Source organism: Hordeum vulgare, chromosome 2H (genome assembly GCF_904849725.1).
Source record: "Hordeum vulgare subsp. vulgare chromosome 2H, MorexV3_pseudomolecules_assembly, whole genome shotgun sequence".
NCBI classification, from domain to species: domain Eukaryota; kingdom Viridiplantae; phylum Streptophyta; class Magnoliopsida; order Poales; family Poaceae; genus Hordeum; species Hordeum vulgare.
The window spans coordinates 601458065-601482394 of NC_058519.1; the positions used below are offsets into that span (position 1 = coordinate 601458065).

Consider the following 24330-nt stretch of genomic DNA (forward strand, 5'->3'; position numbering starts at 1 on the left):
GTGTATCTTAAGGTGTTATTTTAGTACGAACTCTAGAGTTATTCGCGACACTTATAGGGATAGCTCATAAGATTGATCAGAAAAAATAACTTTGAGGTGGTTTCGTACCCTACAATAATTTCTTCGTTTGTTCTCCGCTATTTGTGACTTTGGAGTGAACTCTTTGTCGCACGTACGGGATTTATATATGATCCAACTATGTTAGTATTGTTGGGAGAACTTGCACTTGTGAAAGTATGGATCCCAGGCCTTGTTTCCAAGCATTTGTACAACGTTTTGATCGATGTTTACTATTTGTTACCTTCTGTTTTTATATTTTCAGATTACAAAAACCTATATTTACCATCCATATTACACTTGTATCATCATCTCTTCGCCGAACTAGTGCACCTATACAATTTACCATTGTATTGGGTGTGTTGGGGACACAAGAGACTCTTTGTTATTTGATTGCAGGGTTGCTTGAGAGAGACCATCTTCATCACGGATTGATAAACCTTAAGTCATCCACTTGAGGGAAAGTTGCTATTGTCCTACAAAACTCTGCGCTTGGAGGCCCAACACGAGTCTACAAGAAAAAGGTTATGTAGTAGACATCAGCCAGCACAACTGATGCCCTGTCGTTCGAGATGAACAAACCGTTTTTTCCCTTTTTTGTTTTTCAAAATCTTGCAAAAATTCCATAGAATTGAATATTGATCCAATATAAATAATTCAAACTCCTATATTATTTTAAAAATCCCCACAAACTAATGGTGCAATTTCCATAATTTTTCACCACAAGCTTTTGTCGTGTTCAAATTTAAGTTCAAATTTGAGCCTCCCAAATCCACTTCGTAAAATTCCTAGAGCATCCAAATAAACTCCAAATGGAGTGATTCCAATTTCTATATGCTCTAAATATCATGTCCTATTTAACTAGCCTTTGTCAACACTTTTTTTATGCTTCATTTTGGTTGAGCCAGATAAATAGCTCCCTTTAACATTTATTTCATCTTAAGAAATTCATCACAACTCCAAATCGAGTGAGACCACTTCCCAAATTCTTGTAAAATCATGCCCTATTTAATGGGTGCATTCAGTTATTTTTTATATAAATATTTTCTATAGACTTCTTATAAAATCAATAATCCCTCCATTTCCACCTTTTAAAATCATTGTTGATCCAACTCAAGTAGTACCACTTTAGGTATTTTACTTGTGACCAAAGGTGTCCAAGAAAAATAGAACTCCTATTTTATAAGACTTTTATTTCTCTGCTTGTTGTGTTGATTATTGCGGGTGTTTCCGACGTTAGTTGACGAAGTAGACCAAGTGCTCGGAGTTGGACTAGAAGCTCGTGAAGACCTCAAAGACTTTGCCAAACCAGACAAGAAACCCCTTCACCATGATTTGAAACCATTTTTATGCATGTCATATGGCACTTTACTTTGTTGCATTTGAATCATGTTGGATCGGTGACCACCTTGGTGGGTTGTCTCCGATAACTCCTCGTTGATACTTGCAGTGAGCATGACCCTACCTTCCTATGCGGATTGTGCTGGTGGGAAGTGGTTAGGACGCTATGTAGTTGCTACGCAAATGGGATGGGATTATGCATGGTGTTGGAAACAATGGTGTTTTCAAAGACTTTCGAAAACCCCGCCGGATGCCACTAATGCCCGATGGATATGATGTTGAGCTAGGTAACCACTTGAGAAAGAAGTGGTGTACCGAGACAAGTGAGTGTGTGGTTCCGAAAACAGATTAGATTTAAGATTTGTCGACCGTTCCCAACCTTATGGACTTGTGATGTACATCATGAGGGATGGCACCAACAAGTGGACTCTTGGTTAGCATCATCATGGGAAAGGCATTGTTCGGGTACTTACCTCGGATATGGAAAATACCGCGAGTCGTGGATTGACACGGAAGTTTCCCGAGTTTTGTGGGTAAAGTGTGCAACCTCTGCAAAGTGTAAGACTATTCGAATAGTCGTGCCCACGGCCAAGGACAGTTGGGGTGGTACTGCTTAAACTATGTCCATTGTTACAAAACTTGGTGTGTGTGAGAGAGAAAGAAGAGACTTGGGCTAAGTGAGATGACTTAACATTATTGAACATGAGATGTTCAAACCCCTGCTTATATTGATATATATAACTTGTTCATATGGATATCAGTTACCTCACGATGCATGTCTTCATAAGATATCCATCATGTCATTGCACTTAAAATTAGCTTTCTGCTACTTACCTATTAGTGATATATCATGCATTGTTGTTGCCTCGTTCCAAACATGGATTGATTGCAAGTTCATTCAAAGTACTCATTGACTTGCCACTCGTTATTTTGTTGACCAGGCATGAAACAACATGATATGATAAAGAATACCTTGGTGACGTACGTGCGAGCTAGGATGCTTCCCGGTCATAATGCTTGTAGGGTTAAGGCAGATGACATGAGTTCACGCTATCGATGAAGATTTACGCTGCAAATATATGAAGACTTGGCCACAAAAGGCCATATTCGAGTAAAACAGTACGTAATGGATGAAAGACTCTTGTTATTCAGCTTGTATGTGTTCAGTGAGTATCTATCTTTGCAGTCATTGTGCACGTGCATTCGGTGAACACGACTTATGAGTCGGGATCCCCACATGAAAATTAGTTTATATTTATTTATTTATACTATCTAGTGACAAACCATCTACTTATGATATGCATGATGTGTTATTTTTGTTTAAATATGTAATTGAGTAGTCTAAATTTTTATTTGAAATGGATTGTTGTGTAAATAAATTTAGGGAGTTAAGTTTTAGGAATTCAAATTGCCGCTAACTCCTCAAGTTTAAGGGGTGAAGGTTTAAGGAGGATATTCAATGTCTAAATTGTAGGTCTTCGGTTAGAGATGCCCTTACACGTGGAATTTACATGTGAATTGAATAAAGACTAGAAGGACGTGACACACTTTGCTGCACTATTAGATTAGAAAAATTACTCTCTTTCAAAATACAATGTGTATTATTTTTTAAAAATGTTAAACCTTTTAAATTTGATTAAATTTATAGATAAATATATCACAATACATAATATCAAATTGTTGTGATTAAATTCATCGTTAAATCAATTTCCATATTTTTATTTAATATTATGGATGTCAATATTTTTGCTCTCAACTTGGTCAAAGTTGAAGAATTTGACTTTCTAAAAAACTAATACCCCTTATATTTTGAAACTAATGTAATATTTCGTTTGATGTGTGGGGTAGATGACATAGCGTGTTTTATTTTTATTTATAATTCAGTAATTTGATGGGTCTTTCGTGGTGTGATTATATATTATATGCCAACCAACCTTATATATGTGGGAAATATTCTACGTCGACGACTACATGAGCGTGACTAATATGTTTTTATAGGTTAATTGTTGTTGTTGATTTGAAAAACTATTGGTTCGGTCCAAATCGTAAACCTAACCCATTAGGAAGCATAGTCTACTTATCTAAATGATTGAACGAGTGAGTTTTGAGAAGTCGTTGACCCGGTCAAAATCGGGTGACCCAATTTTAATTGGATCTTAAAGACCTTAATTGAATACGGACTCTTTAAAACTAAGGAGTATAGTGTTATAGAGGTATAAATAAAAGAATAGAATGAGATAGCTTTGAGAAATTGGTGGCCTTGTCAATATCAGGTGTCACAATATCAATTGAAGACCTCAATTGAATGTGAGCTCTCAATTCTAGGGAGATTAGTGTTAGAGTATATTGGCAGGAAATATAAAGAGTTGGGTTGGTGATAAAATCCTTGTCTAGCATCATGGCAAAAAGTAAGATAAAATTGTCCTCCTCAAAGGCAACTCCGAGGTGACAAGTTTTTTCTGCCACCCGTCGGCGTCACCGCGAGTCTGCCTCATCTCGAGTGGCCTTAAGACCATGGAGGAGTGGTGGAACCCGACCCTTGCTATCACGAGGGCTCCTCCTTGGCTTTTGAGTATTTAGGTCGATTAGGAATTGTGTCCTGCTGAGGAAGGCGAGATAGTGACGACGACTCCCTGAAGATGGAATAAAGTCCTCCCAACCGAGACCTCGTCCCAATGGTGCGTCTAACATTGTTAGAGGGCGTGTGGAGGTGTGTCTTCAGTGGATCTCATGGGATTCGGTTGGTGCCGGTGTTTGTTGGATCTTCGTGGATCTAGTTTGTATGTCTACAACTTGGATCCTTCTGATTTACGCTTCTCTTCGTCGATGACGATTGATGTTTTGGTGTTGGTCGAGTGCGGCCTTAGCACGTTGACTTACGGATTGTCCACTACAACATGACTTGCGCAACTCCAGTGAGAGGAGGGGCGATGACGGCAACGCTCCTTCTCACTCCAATGAATGTTGCCATCGCTAGGTGGTATACGTACATGGATTCATTCTTTTGTTACGTCTCGGTTTCTTTGTAGATGAACGATTGGTGTTGGACAACCGGCCTCGCACTTGGTCGGGTTAGCACGCCACGTGATGGAGTCAAATCGAGCAGATCTCAGGTAGGGAGGCTCGAGCTGGTAGGCTTGGTGTGATGGTAAAAGGAGACATGGGGATTTACCTTGGTTCGATCTCTCTCTCGGATAGATAACACCCTATGTCCTGCTTGACTTTATTGATTTGGAGGGAGTACAAATTACAGGTTGATCTACGATGAGATCGTGTGTGTATGAGGTTGTCGTCTACGGTCCTCACCCATTGGTTTATATAGATATCGGAGGGTGCCTAGGGTTTACACATAGCCGGTTCCATCTAAGGGTAATCGTGACAAAGATGGCCTCTGTCTTGGAGTATGCATCAAGTCTTCGGAGGATTATCCGTCTTGGCGCTTTTGGGCCCGACGAACGTGCCCTGCTGGTTAATCATCATGGGGGTCTTAGGGCAACGTGTGTCCGAGAATCGATGTGGCTAACATCGCCTCATCCAGGACTCCATCACCATACACTCGCCTACACCCCCTTGCTAACTTGCCACGTCGTCCAAAGAATGGATTCAGGCAAACACGTCATGACAACAACGTTGACGGCAACCACCCGGGAAGGCCACCAATGCTGGATAAGGCATGTCCACATGCTCCAATCATTGACGAGGGCGGTAACACGGGATGTGGAACCAAGTACTTATTTTGCCGAAGATCCTCAACAACGACGAATTTTGCTAAGGTCGCATCATTTTTCCCCGGAATCGCGATGATTTTTGTTGCCTTGGGGCCGCAACACACCGAGGATTTTTGTTGCAATCGGCAATAATGGATGTTACAATCGGTGGTAATGAGTGCTACAACTAGCGGGCGTCGATGCTGGAGCGGAGGCGAGTTGGGGCGACCGTCAGACAACATTTTCCTGCAAGCAACTAGTTTTTTTTTGTTGGGATTAGCTCCGCCAGATATTGGGGATGGCGATGACCATGGGAGCGATTTCAATTTTTTTTTGGGGAGGGGGGGGGGTTGTTTGCAAGGGCAACACACTAGCGGCGCGGCGATGGTACGAGCTTAATTGCCTCGCGTGAGGGTATGGTGGGGGCCGGCCACACTCGTGCCCTCTGTTGGGGAAAGAAGAAGAGCTCGATGCGGGGAAGGAGGACGAAGAAAATAAGGAGGGATCAAACGGTTCATGAGATCTGGATCGGACGGTTGCACGGCGACCAACCGAACTTTGGACCGGTCGACGATGCATGATTACTCTTCTTTGTACTATCATGAGAGCTAATGAACAGATCGATTTTTTTTAAAATAATAAAAAATAGAATTATCAGCCTAGTAAGTACAGTAAATAACAAGGACACAAACATGACAGTTGATTACCCTAAACTTCCAAATGGCGTGGTTGCCATGGCAGCATGTGTAGCTTCCTCCCCCTTCCCTTGTCACCAATGCAACCTGCTCCGATCCAAAAGAAGCCAGTGAGGAGACACCCGAACCGCACCGCACCGCACCGCATCGGGCGTGGTATATAACCTGACCTCGCGCGGCGGCACCCGCACCGGCACCACCACCACCACCACGCTACCTACGCGGCCCACGCCCACGCACGCACCGGCGAACAATCCGAGCTGGCTCTTTTGGCCATAGGCACAGCGGATCATTACCCAATCACGGATCTCTAGCCTCGCCACCGCCCGCTGCTCCGCTCTGCTCATAATCCCCCTCGCCTCGCCACCGTCCGCCGCTGCCGCTGTTTCTTGTGCTGCCGCCGCGTCCAGGAGGAGGAGGAGGAGATGAAGGAGATGATGGTGGGGTCGGTGGCGCCGGTGGGCGGGGTCGGGAGGTGGGGGGCGGCGCCGCCGCAGGAGCTGCTGGAGCGGATGAAGGACTACGGCCAGGAGGGCGCCTTCGCGCTCTGGGACGAGCTCTCGCCCGAGGACCGCGACCTCCTCGTCCGGGACATCGAGGTGAGAAGAGACCGACATACCCCCAATGCGCTGCTCGTCCGGTTGCCTCCCTCCGGGCACGATTTCATGGTCGGATTTGGCTTTCTTGCGCTGGGATTTCAGCTCGCGTGAGAGCTGATTCCTCGCGCTGGGACTGTCGGCAGAGTTTTTTTTTTCTCGTCATAACGAGTTACTTTCTGCATCGGGAGTTATTATGAAAGAAAGATTTCGGTTTTGTGTTGGAATTATGCTTGTCGATTTGGTCGTGGGCTGGAATTCTGCACGCAGAGCTGGTCTGGTTTGATTTCAAGTAGAAAGTAGAAACTGTTGCTAAGATTTGTGGGGAAGGTGGGGATTTGAGCAGCAATCTAAATCTCCATCAGCTGCAGATGCTGCAAATTTCGATTGGGGTGTTGCCTGGCCACAATCGCAAACTTGCTGCATCTGTTTGCCATTTTTGACAGTTACTGGATACTGACGGAGCTGTGCGTACTGTATTGCAGAGTCTAGATCTTTCAAGGATTGACCGGATCATTCGACGCTCTATGGGATCACAAGGTCAGAGTACCTTCAGTTGAACAAATTGCCGTCATTTCATTGAAGAAGAAGAACACTATGCAATCTGTATCTTTGATCAGCATTCTTAGCTAATGTGGTGATCTTGCTGAGAACAGGCTATGTGGCGCCCGCCGAGCCCGTGCCGGAATCCAGCGTCTCGAGGGTGGAGGAGAGGTCTCCCGAGGACAAAGAACGGTGGTGGAAGAAGGGTTTGAGAGCCATCTCCGAGGGGAGGCTGGCCGTTGTCCTTTTGGCTGGTGGTCAGGTAATCTGATGACATAGAATCCCCCCATTCCTGTTTTCTGATACTGCAGTCTCTGTAGTCTCTACCACGCATTGGGAAGCATTATACGACTTGTCATCTAATTTTCTTCTCATGTTGTGCCTTGTGTGTAGGGGACTCGGCTTGGTAGCTCAGATCCCAAGGGGTGTTTCAGTAAGTCGATCCCATCTGAATCCTTGTATGTTAGTAGTTGACTGCATATGTTCAATGGTATGCTCTTCTTTTAAAACTAAAAAAATAGTACACCATAGTGATGCTTTTAGTTCTTCACAATTGTTTATTCCATAGTGGCAGATTTCACATGTTGTAAATTTTGTACATCACTGTTATGCATTGTCTCCTGATCAAAAGGAAATGTATGTACTTACTATATCCAGTGTCACATCTTTGTTCATCCATCGCAGCAGATTTCACGTGTTATAAATTTTGTACATCACTGTTATGCATTGTCTCCTGATCAAAAGGAAATGGATGTACTTACTATATCTAGTGTGGCTGATATTTCCAATCTCCTTATATTATATTGATCATTGTGATTTTCTCTTGACACCTCATGTTGGCCTTCCAGGTATTGGACTTCCATCTGGAAAATCACTTTTCCAACTCCAAGCGGAACGCATTTTGTGTATTCAAAAGTTGGCTGCTCAGTCCAGTGATAGTAATATCTTTTAACCACAAACTTGTAGATTTTTCTTTGTCCTTTGCTTCACTTCACGTCCTTACCCTTGATTTGAAAATAATTTGCAGGTCCAAGAAATACTTTACCAATCCACTGGTACATAATGACCAGCCCCTTCACCGATGATGTCACACGCAAATTCTTTGAAAGCCGTAAATATTTTGGCTTAGAAGCTGACCAGGTAAGAACAAGTACAGAGTTTTCCGTTGCGTTGAATATTCATGGGAGTTCAACAAATATGTGCATACTGTCAAATTCAATAGTAAGAGTTATCTTTAATAGCTTGGCTTCAAACGTTGATATCTTCTTGGCAGGTGACCTTTTTCCAACAAGGCACCCTTCCATGTGTTTCTGACGATGGCAGATTTATTATGGAGACGCCATACAAGGTACAGTGTTGCATCTTCTCTTACTTTAACCTTTCATTCATGATCCATATTACCATGTCTGGCCAGGACACAAAGTTACGGTATATAGCAATTTGTTTTCTAAGTTTTACTCATTGTGTGTGATCTGAGAGTTTAAATGCAATTTTTGATGCCTGCAAAGCTACTTTGATACTGCATAGCTGCAATGCTAAATGATTGGATTGTTCTTACATGATCTTCTTAAACCAGGTAGCCAAGGCACCTGATGGAAATGGAGGAGTTTATGCTGGTAATCTCCCATACATATGGACCAGTTATTATGCATCCTGCAATTGTTGTATTTTACCCACTATTTGATACTGATGCTTAGTTTTACAACTGTAACATCTCACAGCTCTGAAGTCTAAGAAGTTGCTTGATGATATGTCTTCACGGGGTGTGAAGTATGTAGATTGCTACGGAGTTGATAACGTATTGGTGAGGACATGCGCTTTCAGGTGTCATCTGATTTCGGCACCGTCTCATTCGCTAATCGATGTCTTATATGCAGGTTCGTGTTGCAGATCCAACGTTCCTAGGGTACTTTATAGAAAAGGGTGTATCTTCTGCTGCAAAGGTTGTTAGGAAGGTAAGGTCAAATATCTTTCGAGCTCGCAAAATAAATTCTCATGGTTCATCACTTTTTCTTTGGCAATTTCTTTTTTGGCATACTATGCACTTTGTTGATAGTCTGTCATATCCTTAACAGGCTTATCCACAAGAGAATGTTGGAGTATTTGTTCAAAGAGGTCGTGGTGGACCTCTTTCCGTGGTCGAGTATAGTGAAATGGATGCGGCTATGACTACTGAAATTAATCAATCAACAGGACGCCTTCGTTATTGTTGGAGCAATGTATATTTCTATCCTTAGCTTGTCGCTCCCTCCTTCCCTCAATAACTGTGACACATAAAACTAACATGTTCCTTTGTTTTTTCGCAGGTATGCTTGCATATGTTCAGTTTGGAATTTCTGAATCAAGTCGCAAACAGCCTTGAAAAGGACAGCGTGTGAGTGTTTCTGTATCCAGAGTGAATTCTGAAATCATATTATGTTGGCCTCCTCTTCCAAACTCTGAGACTGGTTTTACAGTAGTTTTATACATACTTGCTGTTTATATCTCTTAATCTTTCTGGGAGAGTGAGATTTATATCTATGGTTTTTGATTTAAGGATTTGCTAGGCATGTCATGGCAAGCCATTTTACTTGGCAATTGACATGCTCTAGCATAAATTATGTTCTGTTTCAGCACCTGACATTTGAATATTTGTAACCAGGTATCATCTTGCACAGAAGAAGATACCTTCGATTCATGGGTATACAATGGGCCTGAAGCTTGAGCAGTTCATATTCGATGCATTCAATTACTCCCCGTCCACGACACTTTTTGAGGTTCCATTTCCATTCTGTTCCCTCAGCTTCTTTTCCCCCATTTTCTTTGGGTTTAAAAGCTTGAGATACTCACTGGTGCATATCTGAAAATCCAGGTGCTACGTGAAGAGGAATTTGCTCCAGTGAAGAACGCGAATGGCTCAGCCTACGACACCCCCGATAGCGCCAAACTGATGCTGCTCCGACTCCACAGCAGATGGGTAGTCGCTGCTGGCGGCTTCCTGACCCATTCTGTGCCCTTGTACATGACAGGTAATTCCTCACATTTGCCTGTACCCTGAAACTTGCAAAGCTAAATCACATCTCGGGCATTTAAAGACTGAACAAACTTTAATGGACGCCTTTTCTCATGATCTCTTTTACTCATAGGCGTCGAGGTTTCTCCGCTCAGCTCCTACGCCGGAGAAAACCTGGAGGCGATCTGCCGCGGACGGACATTCCACGCTCCCAGCGAGATCTCGTTCTAGGCGCATCGGTTCATCATAGCGGCAGGAAGAAGCAGTGTTGCACAGGGATCGCAAGGCCGAACGGATGCCTCACAGTTTGGGATGGTGGTTTGGGACATTGGTGTATTGAGCTGAGCTCTTTGAGCTATCGGCATTAGGGTTTTCAGGTACTGGCCAGACTGTTGTATCTTTTGTGAGTAATTGGCCCAGATTCTGAATGCGTCTTGTCTTTTGCCATTTGTAACTCTTTTGGCTGTTGCTGCCCCCTTTAGATGAGCACCTTCAATTGTACTAATTTGGTGCCCCATTTATCCGCGCTTACGTTTGGACACCCAATTTCCCCCCACATATGTGCTATATAGGGATGCAACTTTGAAAGAGCTCCGTAGTTGGATGAACTAAAATCTTTTGAAACTCATGTGAATTCTGGAAATTTAGTTTCTTTAGTTGAATTATTAAGAGGGCCGGAGCCTTGGACGGCACCTTAAGGTTCCAAATCTACATAACTACGAGTGAATTTGGAGGGCTCAGTTACAAGGCCTTTTTTTTCTCATGCTCGTAAATGCTTAGCGGAAGCTTAGGACGCTTAGGACATCGCTGAGTTAAAGAAATGATTCCTGACCGAACCCTCAAAACTCACCTCCCAGTTTTTAAACACAAATTCATTTACTTTCGAACCATCGAGTTACTACTGTTCAATTACTTCATTAGACAATGTTTTGGGCACATACTTCACCAGTTACTAACTAGGAGAACTGGTCCAAAGGAAACGATAGGATACACACTTTGATAGAAACGCAACTTACATTTTTGCTCTTCTCTATTGACTTCTTTAATTTGCATATTATACTCCCTTTGTTTTTAAATATAAGATCTTTCAAGATTTCATTATAAACTACTCCCTCCGTTTTTAAATACGAGTCTTTTAAGTTTCACTGGAAGACTACATACAGATGTATGTAGACATATTACAGAATATATATTCATCTATTTTAATCCGTATGTAGTCTTCTAGTAAAATCTTCAAAAAAGACGTAGGGGGTATATAGAATGTAGATTCATTTATATTGCTCCGTATCTACTCTATAATGAAATCTCGAGGGAATAGATCTTTTCTACATCGTCATGTAGAAATTTGGACATTGCCTCCTTAGTGTCATCTATAGCAACTAGGGCACCAACAACCAGTGGACCGGTCTAACAGATGAAAATTTACACCTTTCCACATAATATCAAGCAAACAATAAGATCAAATTACTTTGAAACCGAAGAATAAAGGCACAATATTGCACTCATTTTGTCCATTTATAGTTGTAGAAGAACCATGCCGCCGCCAGCCACAAAGGGAAGCCGAAATAAGTTGCCAGGCAAGGTCTGAGCCAGGCGACAGACAGAAGAATCAACAGTTAGGTTTTCAAGAAGAGGTCTGGAAGCAGCGCCGAATTGGGTGCATATGAGGTAGTAGAGCTTTCTCACCTACAACTTCTGCAGCCACTTGTATTTGAGGGCCAACGTACGAGACATGTCATATAGTACCTTCTAATGGCATGAGCTAAAGTAAAAATAATACCACATCTAGGCAAACAAAGTCCCCAGGGCTTCACCAAAAAACAACAGACAGTACAAATTTAAGCGAAACTATTAATGATAGATAGATTCCACAAAACATGTTCAGATCACGACATTCTTCGGTTTGACAAAAAACACGGGAATCAAATCTTGAAACAGCAGGCCGGTACGTTTTAAGAGCGAAAAGCTTCTGACTATGAACTACTCATGAATCAGAGTCTGGGCTTAAGCAGCGATGAAAGCCTTCTTCCCGCCTCCGGTGGTTCCAGCTGGAACGACCTTCAGGACATTGAATCTCACAGTTTTCGACAGGGGCCTGTTTCAGGAACAAGCAATATACTTCAGAAACAAAAGAAAATAGCACTTGCAGTAATCAAGAGGATGCAGTGGAATAGCACAGGCATATAACAGTAGAACACCAGGCTAAAACTATTATTTGAATACCAAGTCATCCAAGAGTACAAGCTTTACCTGCACTGGCCAATGATGACATGGTCGCCTTCCTTGACACGGAAGCAGGGGGAGATGTGAGCTGGGATGTTGGAGTGCCTCTTCTCATACCTGCAAGGTGCATGAATGATTTCGAAGTTAGAAATGCCATGGGGAAGAAGCAAGCAGTATGTTATCAGAATCATCAATGGGTTCACTTGCCTCTGATACTTCTTCACAAAGTGAAGGTAGTTCCTGCGCACGATGATCGTCCTGTTCATCTTGGCGCTGTGGCAGGTTCCAGCTATGATTCTGCCCCTGATGGCAACAGTTCCAGTGAATGGGCACTTCTTGTCAATGTAGGTACCTGGAAATTAATTGGAATTAATACACGGATGAAAGCATAACATAAAATAATGCACAATCAACTATTCATGGTTTATGACTATCACGTTACTTGCCAGAGCAACAAAATATCTAAAACAGCAAAGAGCAAAATTCATGGGTCAGTTGTTTCAACATGATCTAAATAATATTGGCTGCGGATCTACCAATGACAACCACTGTACCAACTGAGAGTTTACTCTAAACAAACGTCAATACTTCGTGTGGAGAGCTAGATACCTAGCTAAGCCAAGAGAAATGGTACTGAAGTAGTAAGATCTCCAGCTAAGCAAACTTCCACCAATTTGCAAATGGGAGTAAACCAAACTAATCCATTATGTTGCAATGAATGCCCACAAATAATAGTAAGTGACAATCCTTCTGATGTCCTTCAGAAGTATGAAAGACTAACAGCACCTACATGAGTACGAAAACAGTGTTAAAATAGAAGGATTGGCTTGTAGTTCACCTTCGATCGCTTCCCTTGGGGTCTTGAAACCAAGGCCAACACTCTTCCAGAAGCGGTTGCCAGCCTTGCCGGGCCTCTTTGCCTTGTCAGCCTTCTTGGTGCTAAATTAAACAGCAAACCATTGTTAGGGTATGGGCATTACATTGGATCAATACAAGACATGTGCATTGCAAAACAACACCAGCACAACAAGAAGGTTAATCGAATTACTCACCTGAGGAAAACCTTTGGCTGCTTGAGGAAAGACTTCTCAGTCTGCACAACAGATCAGGTTTAAGCCATCAGAACTATCACAACCACACACTTTAATCAATTATGGGCATGAATGAAACAAGCGAAATCAACATTATAGACTCCATCTAGTGCTTGCCAAACTCCAAATGAACCATACAACAAACGGAACTTCGTCAGAGCGGGTCTAGTGCATCGACAACTTGGAGTTGAAACCATCCCACTAAACAACAAGATCCTACTGCGTCCAAATAATCAGAGAAGAGCCCGTAATAAAGCTACAGTGACAGCATGCATCACATTTAGCAGATCCTACTAACGACCAGGAGGGAACAGACGCTCTCCAAGTTCGTCACACCGCAAGAAACAACCACCTCGCGACTGCCAAGATACCGCATGCTACCAATCGATTTGCAACGAATACACAAGCTTCTCGACGAACAGATCTAAGCATACACGGCCGAAAAGCGCGAAGGCGCCGCATCACAAATCCCAAGCACGCGGCGGCAGCAAGCGAACGGGGGGAGCAGAGGTAGGGCGCTGCACGGGGGAGGACGGGGGGAGCCTTTACCTGCTCCGCCATGGCTACGAGGTGGGCTTCGAGCGGCTCGGAGGCGGCGGCGGCGGCGGCGGCGGAGCGCGGGGATGCGGGTGCGAGGAGGCGAGGCGCTGACAGGAGTTGGCGGCGGGGCGGAAACCCTAAGGGTGCATTCTTATAGAACCGAGCGCCGCTGCGGAATGCGCAGCCCTTTCCGGGCCTTGCCACCCGTCTCCTCGGCCCGGTCCGTCACGGAGGCCCATGGGAGGCCCGCCTGTCGTGGATAATCACTCGCGGCGGGGTTCCGTCAGATCAGGCCGTTGATGGTGTGTTAGCCGTCGGATCTTAATGCTCGCTCCGACCATCCTCCGTGCTGAAAACATAAACCAGAAAGAGAGAGAGAGAGAGGGATCTCCTCGCCGTGGTCTCTCTTCCTCCCCCACTCCTCCCTCTCCCCTCCGGCCACCGGCGCGGCTGCTTCCCCCCTCTCCGTCCCTCTCCGCGCGACAGGGTCTGGTGGCGCGGATTCGTCCCGAAGCCGATCGAACCGGTTCGTTCGGTAATCTGCCAAACCCGCGCTGGTTTTTTGCAAATTCCTCGATCCGTCCCGTGCTTGCGGCGGCCGGCGGCGTGGGCGAGCGGCCCGGCTGCGTGCGATCCGCGCGTAATGGCGACTCGATTGTTCGCGGCTGTTGTTGTCTTTTCCGCCTGGAGAAATTCGTAATGGAGTCTCCGCCGGTTTTGTGCAGTTGGAGCGTAATGGCGAGCCTGCAGCCTTCCCTCCCCGAGCCCTCCTCCTTCGCCGGGGCCTCGCCGCCGTCTCCCTCCCCGATCGGTGGAGGCGCCGGTGGCGGCTCTGCCTCGGCGGCGCAGGAGCCCAGGAAGATGGCGTCGGCGGAGCAGCTGGTGCTCGACCTGTGCGACCGCGAGCTGCGCGAGAACGCCCTCCTCGAGCTGTCCAAGGTCCGTCGCGTCCTCTTCTATTTCTACTAGGGTTCTAGCGCCTCCTTGCACAGAGCAATTGCAGACTGCGTGTTCGTTCAGCCATTTATATAAGGTGTTTTGTAAGGCTGAAGTAAATCGGTAACCAAATTACTGATTTCAGAAACGAGAGATATTCCAAGACCTGGCCCCGCTTCTCTGGCACTCTTTTGGCACAATTGCTGCACTGCTTCAGGTATGCGTAATTCATCTGTCTTCGATGTTTATGTTTTGCATTTCTTTACCTCATGCTGTTTTTATGTTGTCTGACTGTGAAAGCAGTCACTATTCTATTTGTGTTTTCAAGTCGCCACTTGCTGTTTTGGATGCAGGTTATCAAAATTTGGATCTACTTTCTCACTTTGTGTGTTTGACAACCTGAAAATACTCGCAGGAAATTGTGTCGATCTACCCTGCACTTTCACCCCCAACTTTGTCACCAGGTGCATCAAACCGAGTCTGCAACGCACTTGCACTTCTTCAGGTACAGCTCGAAATAACAAGTGGGGAGATCACATTTACAAAATTGCTTCAAGTCTCCCATGTTATTAGATTTGTTATTGCGTATATTTATTGTCTAATTTTGTGTGTTTGTATTACAATAATTGCAGTGTGTTGCATCGCACCCTGATACCAGAATCCCTTTCTTAAATGGTAACGAGTTCAGCCATTTGCATTGTGTCTCACATATTCTAATTACTAGTAGCTTGATATGAAAGAAGAGCCATTCGGCTTTTGATATTGTTGTTGTTAGCGATTCACTTTCTTCTCTCTGTCCTCCATTTGTTCCTTTCAGCTCATGTGCCGCTGTTCTTGTATCCGTTCCTGAATACATTCAGCAAGACAAGGCCTTTTGAGTACTTGCGGCTTACCAGCCTGGGTGTCATCGGTGCTCTTGTTAAGGTATTTTTGGTACAATTTTACATGAACTAACAATTTTTGTATCATGAATCCAACCCTGCAATGTTATATATTAAACATGATCCTTTCACTAATTCTTCAAACAATGCAGCATCATGTTGTTTTTATTCCAATAACCTGGCATGAACAATGAATCTAATAAGGCCACAAGGGATACATCCATATTACTTCGTTGTGCAACGAAGAGATAAACAACTGAGTAACTTATAAACAAGCAATGTTCTATCTAATGTTTTCTTCTTTCTTTTGGAATAAGCTGCATGTGTTTCCAAATACCAAACGTTCTCTTCTTGCCTTTGGAAGAAGCTTCTTTACCTTATTATTATGCATGCAGGTTGATGACACTGACGTTATCAGCTTTTTGCTGCAAACTGAAATAATTCCTCTGTGCTTGCGTACCATGGAAATGGGCAGTGAACTATCAAAAACCGTGCGTATCTAACCATCTCAATCCTCATCTAAAGTGTTACAGTCTTTCTTTTCTGTTTAGCCCTAGAAAAGATCAAATTACTTCTTCTTTTCAAAAATTATATTTGGCTGTCTGAAGTTCCTGTGGAACGCTATATCACTAATTTACTACTCCCTCCGTTCCTAAATATAAGTCTTTAAAGAGATTTCATTAGAGGACTACATACGAAGCAAAATGAATGAATCTACACTCTAAAATATGTCTATATACACCCGTATGTAATCTCCTAATGGAACCTCTAAAAAGACTTATATTTAGGAACGGAGGGAATATCAGTTAACATTAATATGCTTGTGATTATCTATAGCCTTATATGCCATGCCAGGCTTCTCTCTGATAATAACTTGAAACCACTTCACAGTTTATAGACTTATAAAAGGTGTATTATGCGAAAAACCTCAAATGCTGTTTGGCTTTGGCAATCAGTAATTGACCTATGCTGCTAAGGGCGTTGCGTTACTATTATCAGTTATCAATTGGACTGGAAGATCAATAACTTTGTGGATACATAAATATGCCAACGTTTTTGCAACATCTTTCCTGTATAACCCACAGCCACAGGAGTTGAATATTTTGAGGTGCTTAAGGCCCTGTTTGGATTGTCGTTTTACTTTGAAATACACCTGTAAAAAATACATGCCTTGCTCTGTCGTTTTGTTTCCAGCCCAAAATTACTCAGTTGCCAGTATGGCGTAAGTTAAAACACCTCCGCATTCGATTACACCGTTCCCAAGCGCGCCCTAAGATTAATTTGGGTGGAATACAAGTTGAGGCTTGGCCACACGGGGTCTTATACAGATAATGATATAAATGCATCCAGTTTCATTAATTTAGTTAAATATGCATAAGCAGGTCGCTACCTTCATCGTCCAAAAGATTCTGCTGGATGATATTGGACTGCACTACGTATGTGCCACCGCTGAGCGTTTCTATGCTGTAGGCAGCGTTTTAGGAAATATGGTAATATCACTTGCTGATCAGCCTTCCACAAGGTTGCTCAAGCACATTATTCGATGTTACCTCAGGCTGTCAGATAACCCCAGGTTTGTGCTGTCATTCATATGTCACTAAATGATTTTACATCTATCTTCCCATGTGCTGATTTTTTGTCTTCCCTCACAGGGCCTGTGTTGCACTACATAATTGCCTCCCTGACATGCTGAAAGATGGGACGTTCAACATTTCTCTTAGGGTGAGTCATATGCTGTTAACATATCTGTCATTACCAGTTCACTCATGTATTCAAATAAAATGAAACGAACTTACCGATCAGATACTAATCGTATTTATATATCTGATGAAACGAAGGATGACCCCGCGACAAGGCGCTGGCTCCAACAACTGCTGCATAACGTGACAGTGGGTGGTATGGGAGGACCTGGCATGGGGGTGCCTCCCCAGCCGGGCCTGGATCACATGATGGGGATATGATCCAGTTTAGTTGCTGCGATTCACAACAATAATGGAGTCCCTTGTGAATTGCGGGTAGGGGAAGATTATCTTCCCTCGGCCTTCTAGAAGTAGGTTGTGCGATGTCGGTGTAGTTTCAACCTTACGGAAAAAGGAAATGTTGTGTTGTGTGTGTGTCGAAACATCAGCAGCAGCTCAAGCTGGTTTGCTTATCCTGTAATACTGTGAACACAAGCAAGGCAAGCTGTTTTCTGCTTTTCTGGTGTTGCAGCGGAAATGTTTTTTTTCTATCGAGGTTGAACGTCTACTAGGGAAGTAGCACATTATGCGGATGCAATTCTGAACAGTTAAAACCTGTCATACTACCTTTTCAAGTCTTTAGATCATCTACAACCGGACCTTGCAAATCCGGTCCCTCAAATGCCCGCGGTCGCGTTCGGACACGCCCGTGGACACTGACCGGTCACGTCTCAAATTTTCCTCTTCACATCCAACTCTCTCATATTTCATCCATCATATATCCACACAAAAGCATGCAAAATATATCCTAGATACTAACTAGTGTATTAAGCTTCTTCCTTGTCGGAGATAGCCTGTGTCGCCTCCTACACAGCATGCAAAATATATTTGGGTTGGAAATGGGGGTGCCGGTCAGCACGGGCGTTTGCGGCTGGTTTGAGAGGCCCGTTTGGATCGAATTTTTTTGATCGGGCAGTGATCGGGTGGCCTGCCCGGACGTTTGAGGGGTCCGGCTGTAGAAGTCTTGGGGGTTGAATTCAGTCCGGCCACCGGACGTTTAAGGGGTCCGGCTGTAGAAGTCTTGGGGGTTGAATTCAGTCCCTCTTAGACGGACCCATCTCCATGAGACTTCCATATCAAACCGAAACTCTTCTGCATTAGCCAAAGCATGTCATCACGTTTGCTTTGCTGCTGTGAGGTCACGTGTTGATCACGAGAAGACTGCGTATAAAAGACCCAAAAAACGTGTTTGGTAGCTTGCATATAGGCCAATCAGGCCCATGCGGAAAGAAAATAGGTTGTTTCTTTACCTGTGTTCACTGTTTGACCCGCATTGAACGCATCTCAAAGCACTTCACAGCCAGGCCCGTTGGGAACACTGGAATAAGCAGTATCTCGAGAGCGAGGCCCGCGTGATGCACATGGGCGGCGGGGGCTGCACGCGAGGAGCCACGCTTGAGAATCCGCATTGCTTCCTGAAGTGCCGACAATAATTACCCTCACCGCTCTCTCCCCTCTTTCCACTCTCTCACTCTCACCGACGATGACGTTCAGCAGATCGGAGAACAGCAAGGCGACCTCCGCCCTCCGGCTTCTTCAACGGCATCTGCAGCATCACCAACAACACTTCAGCAATGACGGTAAGCACTCTTTTCACCTCCTCACTTGCTATATCGCATTTGATCCACGTTTAGGTTTGATCCGTGTTAGAGGAATGGGGAATCGGGGTAAATAGCCATAGGAGTGATCCTAACATCATCATGAGTTTCTAGTAGCGATGGATTTGAGGCTCCTGATCCGGATTGAGTACAAGGGGAATGAGGATTGGGGGTTAATCTTACACAATAGTCTGAGATCTTAGCCCCAGCGACCCTGGAGGCGGTTGGTGCGCCACGTGCCCTTGGCCTTGTTCTTGTCCTCGTGTTGGACCATTTGGTTCTTCTTCCTCGCCGGAGTCTACATCGATTGGCATACTTCGGTGTCCTGGCGTCAACGCCCTTACAACCATCGACGCCGCTTCTTCTTGCACCTCCATCGCCGACGCTTCTTCTTCCTCCTCCAACACTACGACAATCCTTGTCGTGAAGTGCGTTGTGGCACGCTGGTCATGAGGACGAGTGTACTCTTTGTACTTGGCCCACCTTGCCCTCTGCCCGGTGTCGACGGAGTCGGCCTGATTAATGGCCCAGCGAAGGATGTCAACTGACATAGCGCCCTTCGTTGGGTCAGGAATCAGTGTCTTTAAATCCTCTGGCATCGCCTTCTTCACCACAACGCCTCACTCTTTGTGCATGTCTTCCATGCTGCAGAAGTTCGAGCAAACTTTCATGATGTTCTCGAACTTGGTGCGGTCAGCGAGCGAGCACCCTAGGAAGAAAGTCCTCCATCCAATGCCCTAAGGGAAGGGGTTGGGGTGGGATTGGAGTTGTTGTTGGGGTTGGGGTTGGAGTTGTTGTTGGAGTTCATGGTGATGGATAGGAGGAAGAGTGAGAGACAAAGAGGGTTAACTCAGTGAGGTGGTGGGTAAGTAGTGACCATCAGGCTGGGCAAATAAAGGGGCTCCGTATGATAGGTTTTAATGGCGATCAACCTTTGACCTTTGTGCTCTTCATAATGCAGATCGACATGGAGAACAAGGGCAAGGAGGTGGTGCCGCTAATGGAGTGGGACAAGGGCAAGGATGTGGTGCCGCCCTTGGAGGTGGTGTCATAGACGCCCGTCCAGGTGCCGCCCACAAACGACGGTGAAGTGTCGGAGGAACCCCCAACGACAAGAGCCAGAACTACGGCCACTACCATGTGGAGGGTGGGCCAACTCAGTTATGCAAGGTGATCATGGCCCCGAAGCTCAAGGCCATACCAATGCCCCTGGACTTCACGAAGCACTTCATGTCCATGTCGACGGAGTTCAAGCTGAAGACAAATAACGACTGGTCATGGAGGGCCATTGTTCGGCTGATGAACGACAAGGTCACCCTCGACCAGGGCTTGGCCACCTTCGTCATCGTCCATCGGGTCAAGATTGGGTACATGGTGACCTTCAATTTACTGACTCTCGACACACTCAAGGTCATCGTCTTCAACGACGACGACATTGAAGTGGTGACCAAGTGCGGGAGGCACGACGCCTTCGTCGTGAACGTCTAGGACATCCCTTCCTATGCTCCAGCTGGTTTAGTATCATATCGTACTGCTTTGCTTGAGCACTGTTATGTTTAGGTGTGGCACTATATTTAAAGTTGCTTGCTATTGTTTAGAACTGTCTTCTATGTGTCTATGAGCTATTCTACATGCAGTTGTGTGTTCGTAACCTCACCACCTCGCCGAATAGGTTATCAGACAACAGGCGTTGCATGGTGTTGGAAATATGCCCCAGAGGCAATAATAAATTGGTTATTATCATATTTCCTTGTTCATGGTAATCATTTATTATCCATGCTAGAATTGTATTGACCGGAAACATGAATACATGTGTGGATATATAAACAACAAAGTGTCCCTAGTGAGCCTCTACTATACTAGCTCATTGATCAAAGATGGTTAAGGTTTCCTAACCATAGACACGAATTGTCATTTGATAACGGGATCACATCATTAGAAGAATGATGTGATGGACAAGACCCAACCATAAGCATAGCATTTGATCGTATCACTAAGTTTATTGCTACTGCTTTCTTTGTGTTAAGTATGTGTTCCTAAGACCATGAGATCATGCAACTCCCTGACACTGGAGGAATGCCTTGTGTGTATCAAACGTCACTTCATAACTGGATGATCATAAAGGTACTCTACAGGTATCTCCGAGGGTGTCTGTTGGGTTGGCATGGATCGAGACTGGGATTTGTCACTCCATATGACGGAGAGATATCTTTGGGCCCTCTCGGTAATACAAAATCACAAGAAGCTTGCAAGCAATGTGACTAATGATTTAGTCACGGGATCTTGTATTACAGAACGGGTAAAGAGACTTGCTGGTAATGAGATTGCACTAGGTATGGAGATACCGACGATCGAATCTCGGGCAAGTAACATACCAATAGACAAAGGGGGTTGCATACAGGATTGACCGAATCCTTGACATCGTGGTCCGACCGAAAAAGTTCTTCGTGAAATATGTAGGAACCAATATGGGCATCGAGGTCACACTATTGGTTATTGACCGGAGATGAGTCTCGGTCATGTCTACATGATTCTCGAACCCGTAGGGTCTGCACGCTTAACGTTCGGTGATGCTAGAGTAGTATTGGGATATGTATGTTGGTGACCGGATGTTGTTTGCAGTCTCGGATGAGATCGCAGATGTCACGAGGAGCTCCTGAATGGTCCAAAGGTAAGATTTATATACGCGAAGTCATATTTTGGCTACCAAAAAAGTTTCGGGTTTTGCCGGTATTGTATCATGAAGCATCTCGAAGGTTCCGAAGGATTCTGGAGGGGTATGGAAGTCCATGAAGGTTTCCGCCACGCCCCTTAGGCCAACATGGGATGTAGGGGCGTCCTAGCCTTGTTGGGCTAGCCCCAAGGGCCCATGTGTTGGGTAACGTAGCATAAATTCAAAATTTTCCTACGCATATTCAGATCTTTCTACGGAGAGACCAGCAACGAGAGAGGGGTAAGAGCATCTTCATACCTTTGAAGATCGCTAAGCGGAAGCGTTGCTAGAACGCGGTTGATGGAGTCGTACTCGCAGCGATTCCGATCTAGTGCCAAACTACGGCACCTCCGCGTTCAACACACGTGCAGCCCGGTGACGTCTCCCGCACCTTGATCCAGCAAGGAGGAGGGAGAGGTTGGGGAAGAACTCCAGCAGCACGACGGCGTGGTGTCGATGGAGATACGAGGTCTCCCGGCAGGGCTTCGCCAAGCACCGGCAGAGAGGAGGAGAAAGAAGAGCAGGGCTGCGCCGAGGGAGAGGGAAAAGTCTATCTCTCAATGGCCAAAAGTGCCCAATATATATAGGGGAGGGGAGAGGGGGTGCCACCCCTAGGGTTCCCACCCTAGGGGGTGCGGCAGCCCCCCCAGATGGGAGGTGCGGCGGCCAGAGGGGGGAGGAGGGGGTGGCGCACCATCTGGTGGGCCTTAGGAAGGCCCACCTGGCTTAGGGTTTGCCCCCCCTTTTCTCTTCCCTGCGCATTGGGCTGAGTGGGGAGGCGCACCAGCCCACCTAGGGGCTGGTTCCCACCCCCACTTGGCCCACCTTACCTCCCGGGGTCGTTGCCCCCCTTCGGTGGTCCCCCGGGGCCACCTCAGGTGGTCCCGGTACGTTACCGGTGATGCCCGAAACACTTCCGGTATCCGAAACCATCCGTCCTATATATCAATCTTTACTTCCGGACCATTCCGGAGCTCCTCGTGACGTCCGGGATCTCATCCGGGACTCTGAACAACTTTCGGTAACCTTGTATAACAATTCCCTATAACCCTAGCGTCGTCGAACCTTAAGTGTGTAGACCCTACGGGTTCGGGAGACAGGCAGACATGACCGAGACACATCTCTGGCCAATAACCATCAGCGGGGACTGGAAACCCATGGTGGCTCCCACTTGCTCCACGATGATCTCATCGGATGAACCACGATGTCAAGGATTCAATCAATCTCGTATACGATTCCCTTTGTCTGTCGGTATAGAACTTGCCCGAGATTCGATCGTCGGTATACCAATACCTTGTTCAATCTCGTTACCGGCAAGTCTCTTTACTCGTTCCGTAGCACGTCATCGTGTGACTAACTCCTTAGTCACATTGAGCTCATGATGATGTTCTACCTAGTGGGCCCAGAGATACCTCTCCGTCACACGGAGTGACAAATCCCGATCTCGATTCGTACCAACCCAACAGACACTTTCAGAGGTACCCGTAGTGCACTTTTATAGTCACCCAGTTACGTTGTGACGTTTGATACACCCAAAGCACTCCTACGGTATCCGGGAGTTGCACAATCTCACGGTCAAAGGAAAAGATACTTGACATTAGAAAAGCTTTAGCATACGAACAATACGATCTAGTGCTATGCTTAGGATTGGGTCTTGTCCATCATATCATTCTCCTAATGATGTGATCCCATTATCAATGACATCTAATGCCCATGATCAGGAAACCATGATCATCTATTGACTAACGAGCTAGCCAACTAGAGGCTTGCTAGGGACACATTGTGATCTATTTATTCACACATGTATTAATGTTTCCTGTTAATACAATTATAGCATGAACAATAGACGATTATCATGAACAAGGAAATATGATAATAACCATTTTATTATTGCCTCTAGGGCATATTTCCAACAGTCTCCCACTTGCAGTAGAGTCAATAATCTAGTTACATTGTGATGTATCGAACACCCATAGCATTGTGGTGTTGATCATGTTTTGCTCGTGGAAGAGGTTTAGTCAACGGGTCTGCAATATTCAGATCCGTGTGTACTTTACAAATATCTATCACTCCACTCTGGACATGGTCCTGGATGGAGTTGTAGCGGCGTTTGATGTGCTTCGTCTTCCGGTGAAACCTGGGCTCCTTGGCTATGGCAATGGCCCCAGTGTTATCACAGAAGAGTGTCATTGGACCCGACGCGCTTGGAACCACTCCAAGGTCGGTGATGAGCTCCTTCATCCAAATTCCTTCATGAGCTACTTCTCAAGCAGCTATGTACTCCGCTTCACATGTAGATGCTGCCACGACTTCTTGCTTGCTGCTACACCAGCTCACTGCCCCACCATTCAACACATATACGTATCCGGTCTGTGACTTAGAGTCATCCGGATCTGTGTCGAAGCTAGCGTCGACGTAACCCTTTACGACGAGCTCTTCGTCACCTCCATAAACGAGAAACACTTCCTTAGTCCTTTTCACGTACTTAAGGATATTCTTGACCGCTGTCCAGTGCTCCATACCTGGATCACTTTGGTACCTCCCTACCAAACTTATGGCAAGGTTTATATCAGGTCTGGTACACAGCATGGCATACATTAGAGAGCCCACGACTGAAGCGTAGGGGACATAACTCATCTTCTCTCTATCTGCTGCCGTGGTCGGCGACTGAGTCTTAC

The 24330-nt window shown here is 45.3% G+C and overlaps 3 protein-coding genes across 5 annotated transcripts; 2 read left to right on the forward strand and 1 right to left on the reverse strand.

Annotated features, from left to right (window-relative positions):
• The first annotated feature begins 5976 nt into the window (after nucleotides 1-5976).
• Nucleotides 5977-10436, forward strand: LOC123427620 (UDP-N-acetylglucosamine diphosphorylase 1-like). The gene is made up of 15 exons (XM_045111698.1): nucleotides 5977-6399; nucleotides 6882-6936; nucleotides 7053-7201; nucleotides 7333-7372; nucleotides 7788-7877; nucleotides 7967-8079; nucleotides 8213-8287; nucleotides 8516-8555; nucleotides 8661-8743; nucleotides 8817-8894; nucleotides 9015-9158; nucleotides 9246-9313; nucleotides 9581-9695; nucleotides 9791-9947; nucleotides 10065-10436. The coding sequence occupies exons 1-15, from the start codon at nucleotides 6226-6228 to the stop codon at nucleotides 10160-10162; spliced, it is 1479 nt and encodes a 492-aa protein (XP_044967633.1). The 5' UTR covers nucleotides 5977-6225; the 3' UTR covers nucleotides 10163-10436.
• Nucleotides 10437-11768: 1332 nt separating this feature from the next.
• LOC123427621 (40S ribosomal protein S11) lies at nucleotides 11769-13932 on the reverse strand. The gene is made up of 6 exons (XM_045111699.1): nucleotides 13795-13932; nucleotides 13207-13247; nucleotides 12993-13093; nucleotides 12362-12506; nucleotides 12182-12271; nucleotides 11769-12026 (listed from the first exon to the last, which is right to left on the reverse strand). Exons 1-6 carry the CDS (start codon nucleotides 13804-13806, stop codon nucleotides 11936-11938), a joined length of 480 nt encoding a protein of 159 aa, XP_044967634.1. The 5' UTR covers nucleotides 13807-13932; the 3' UTR covers nucleotides 11769-11935.
• A 173-nt stretch (nucleotides 13933-14105) lies between these two features.
• Nucleotides 14106-17800, forward strand: LOC123427622 (CCR4-NOT transcription complex subunit 9-like). Of its 3 annotated transcripts, none has more exons than XM_045111701.1 (10): nucleotides 14106-14320; nucleotides 14511-14724; nucleotides 14867-14938; nucleotides 15137-15226; nucleotides 15354-15396; nucleotides 15539-15645; nucleotides 15998-16093; nucleotides 16985-17175; nucleotides 17255-17324; nucleotides 17441-17800. In XM_045111701.1, the coding sequence occupies exons 2-10, from the start codon at nucleotides 14521-14523 to the stop codon at nucleotides 17561-17563; spliced, it is 996 nt and encodes a 331-aa protein (XP_044967636.1). In that variant the 5' UTR covers nucleotides 14106-14320; nucleotides 14511-14520; the 3' UTR covers nucleotides 17564-17800. The 3 variants fall into 3 exon arrangements, with proteins under 3 accessions (XP_044967636.1, XP_044967638.1, XP_044967635.1); XM_045111700.1 differs by having other exon boundaries at nucleotides 14150-14311; XM_045111703.1 differs by lacking the exon at nucleotides 15998-16093.
• Nucleotides 17801-24330: the final 6530 nt, after the last annotated feature.

Coding starts and splice junctions, on each gene's coding strand:
- LOC123427620 (XM_045111698.1), top strand. CDS start 6,226: ATGAAGGAGATGATGGTGGGGTCGGTGGCGCCGGTGGGCGGGGTCGGG. Junction 6,400..6,881: donor TCCTCGTCCGGGACATCGAG/GTGAGAAGAGAC, acceptor ACTGTATTGCAG/AGTCTAGATCTTTCAAGGAT. Junction 9,159..9,245: donor TTCGTTATTGTTGGAGCAAT/GTATATTTCTAT, acceptor GTTTTTTCGCAG/GTATGCTTGCATATGTTCAG.
- LOC123427622 (XM_045111701.1), top strand. CDS start 14,521: ATGGCGAGCCTGCAGCCTTCCCTCCCCGAGCCCTCCTCCTTCGCCGGG. Junction 14,939..15,136: donor CAATTGCTGCACTGCTTCAG/GTATGCGTAATT, acceptor AAATACTCGCAG/GAAATTGTGTCGATCTACCC. Junction 15,397..15,538: donor CAGAATCCCTTTCTTAAATG/GTAACGAGTTCA, acceptor TGTTCCTTTCAG/CTCATGTGCCGCTGTTCTTG.
- LOC123427621 (XM_045111699.1), bottom strand. Junction 13,094..13,206: donor CAGCCAAAGGTTTTCCTCAG/GTGAGTAATTCG, acceptor TGTTTAATTTAG/CACCAAGAAGGCTGACAAGG. Junction 12,272..12,361: donor TTTGTGAAGAAGTATCAGAG/GCAAGTGAACCC, acceptor TGCACCTTGCAG/GTATGAGAAGAGGCACTCCA.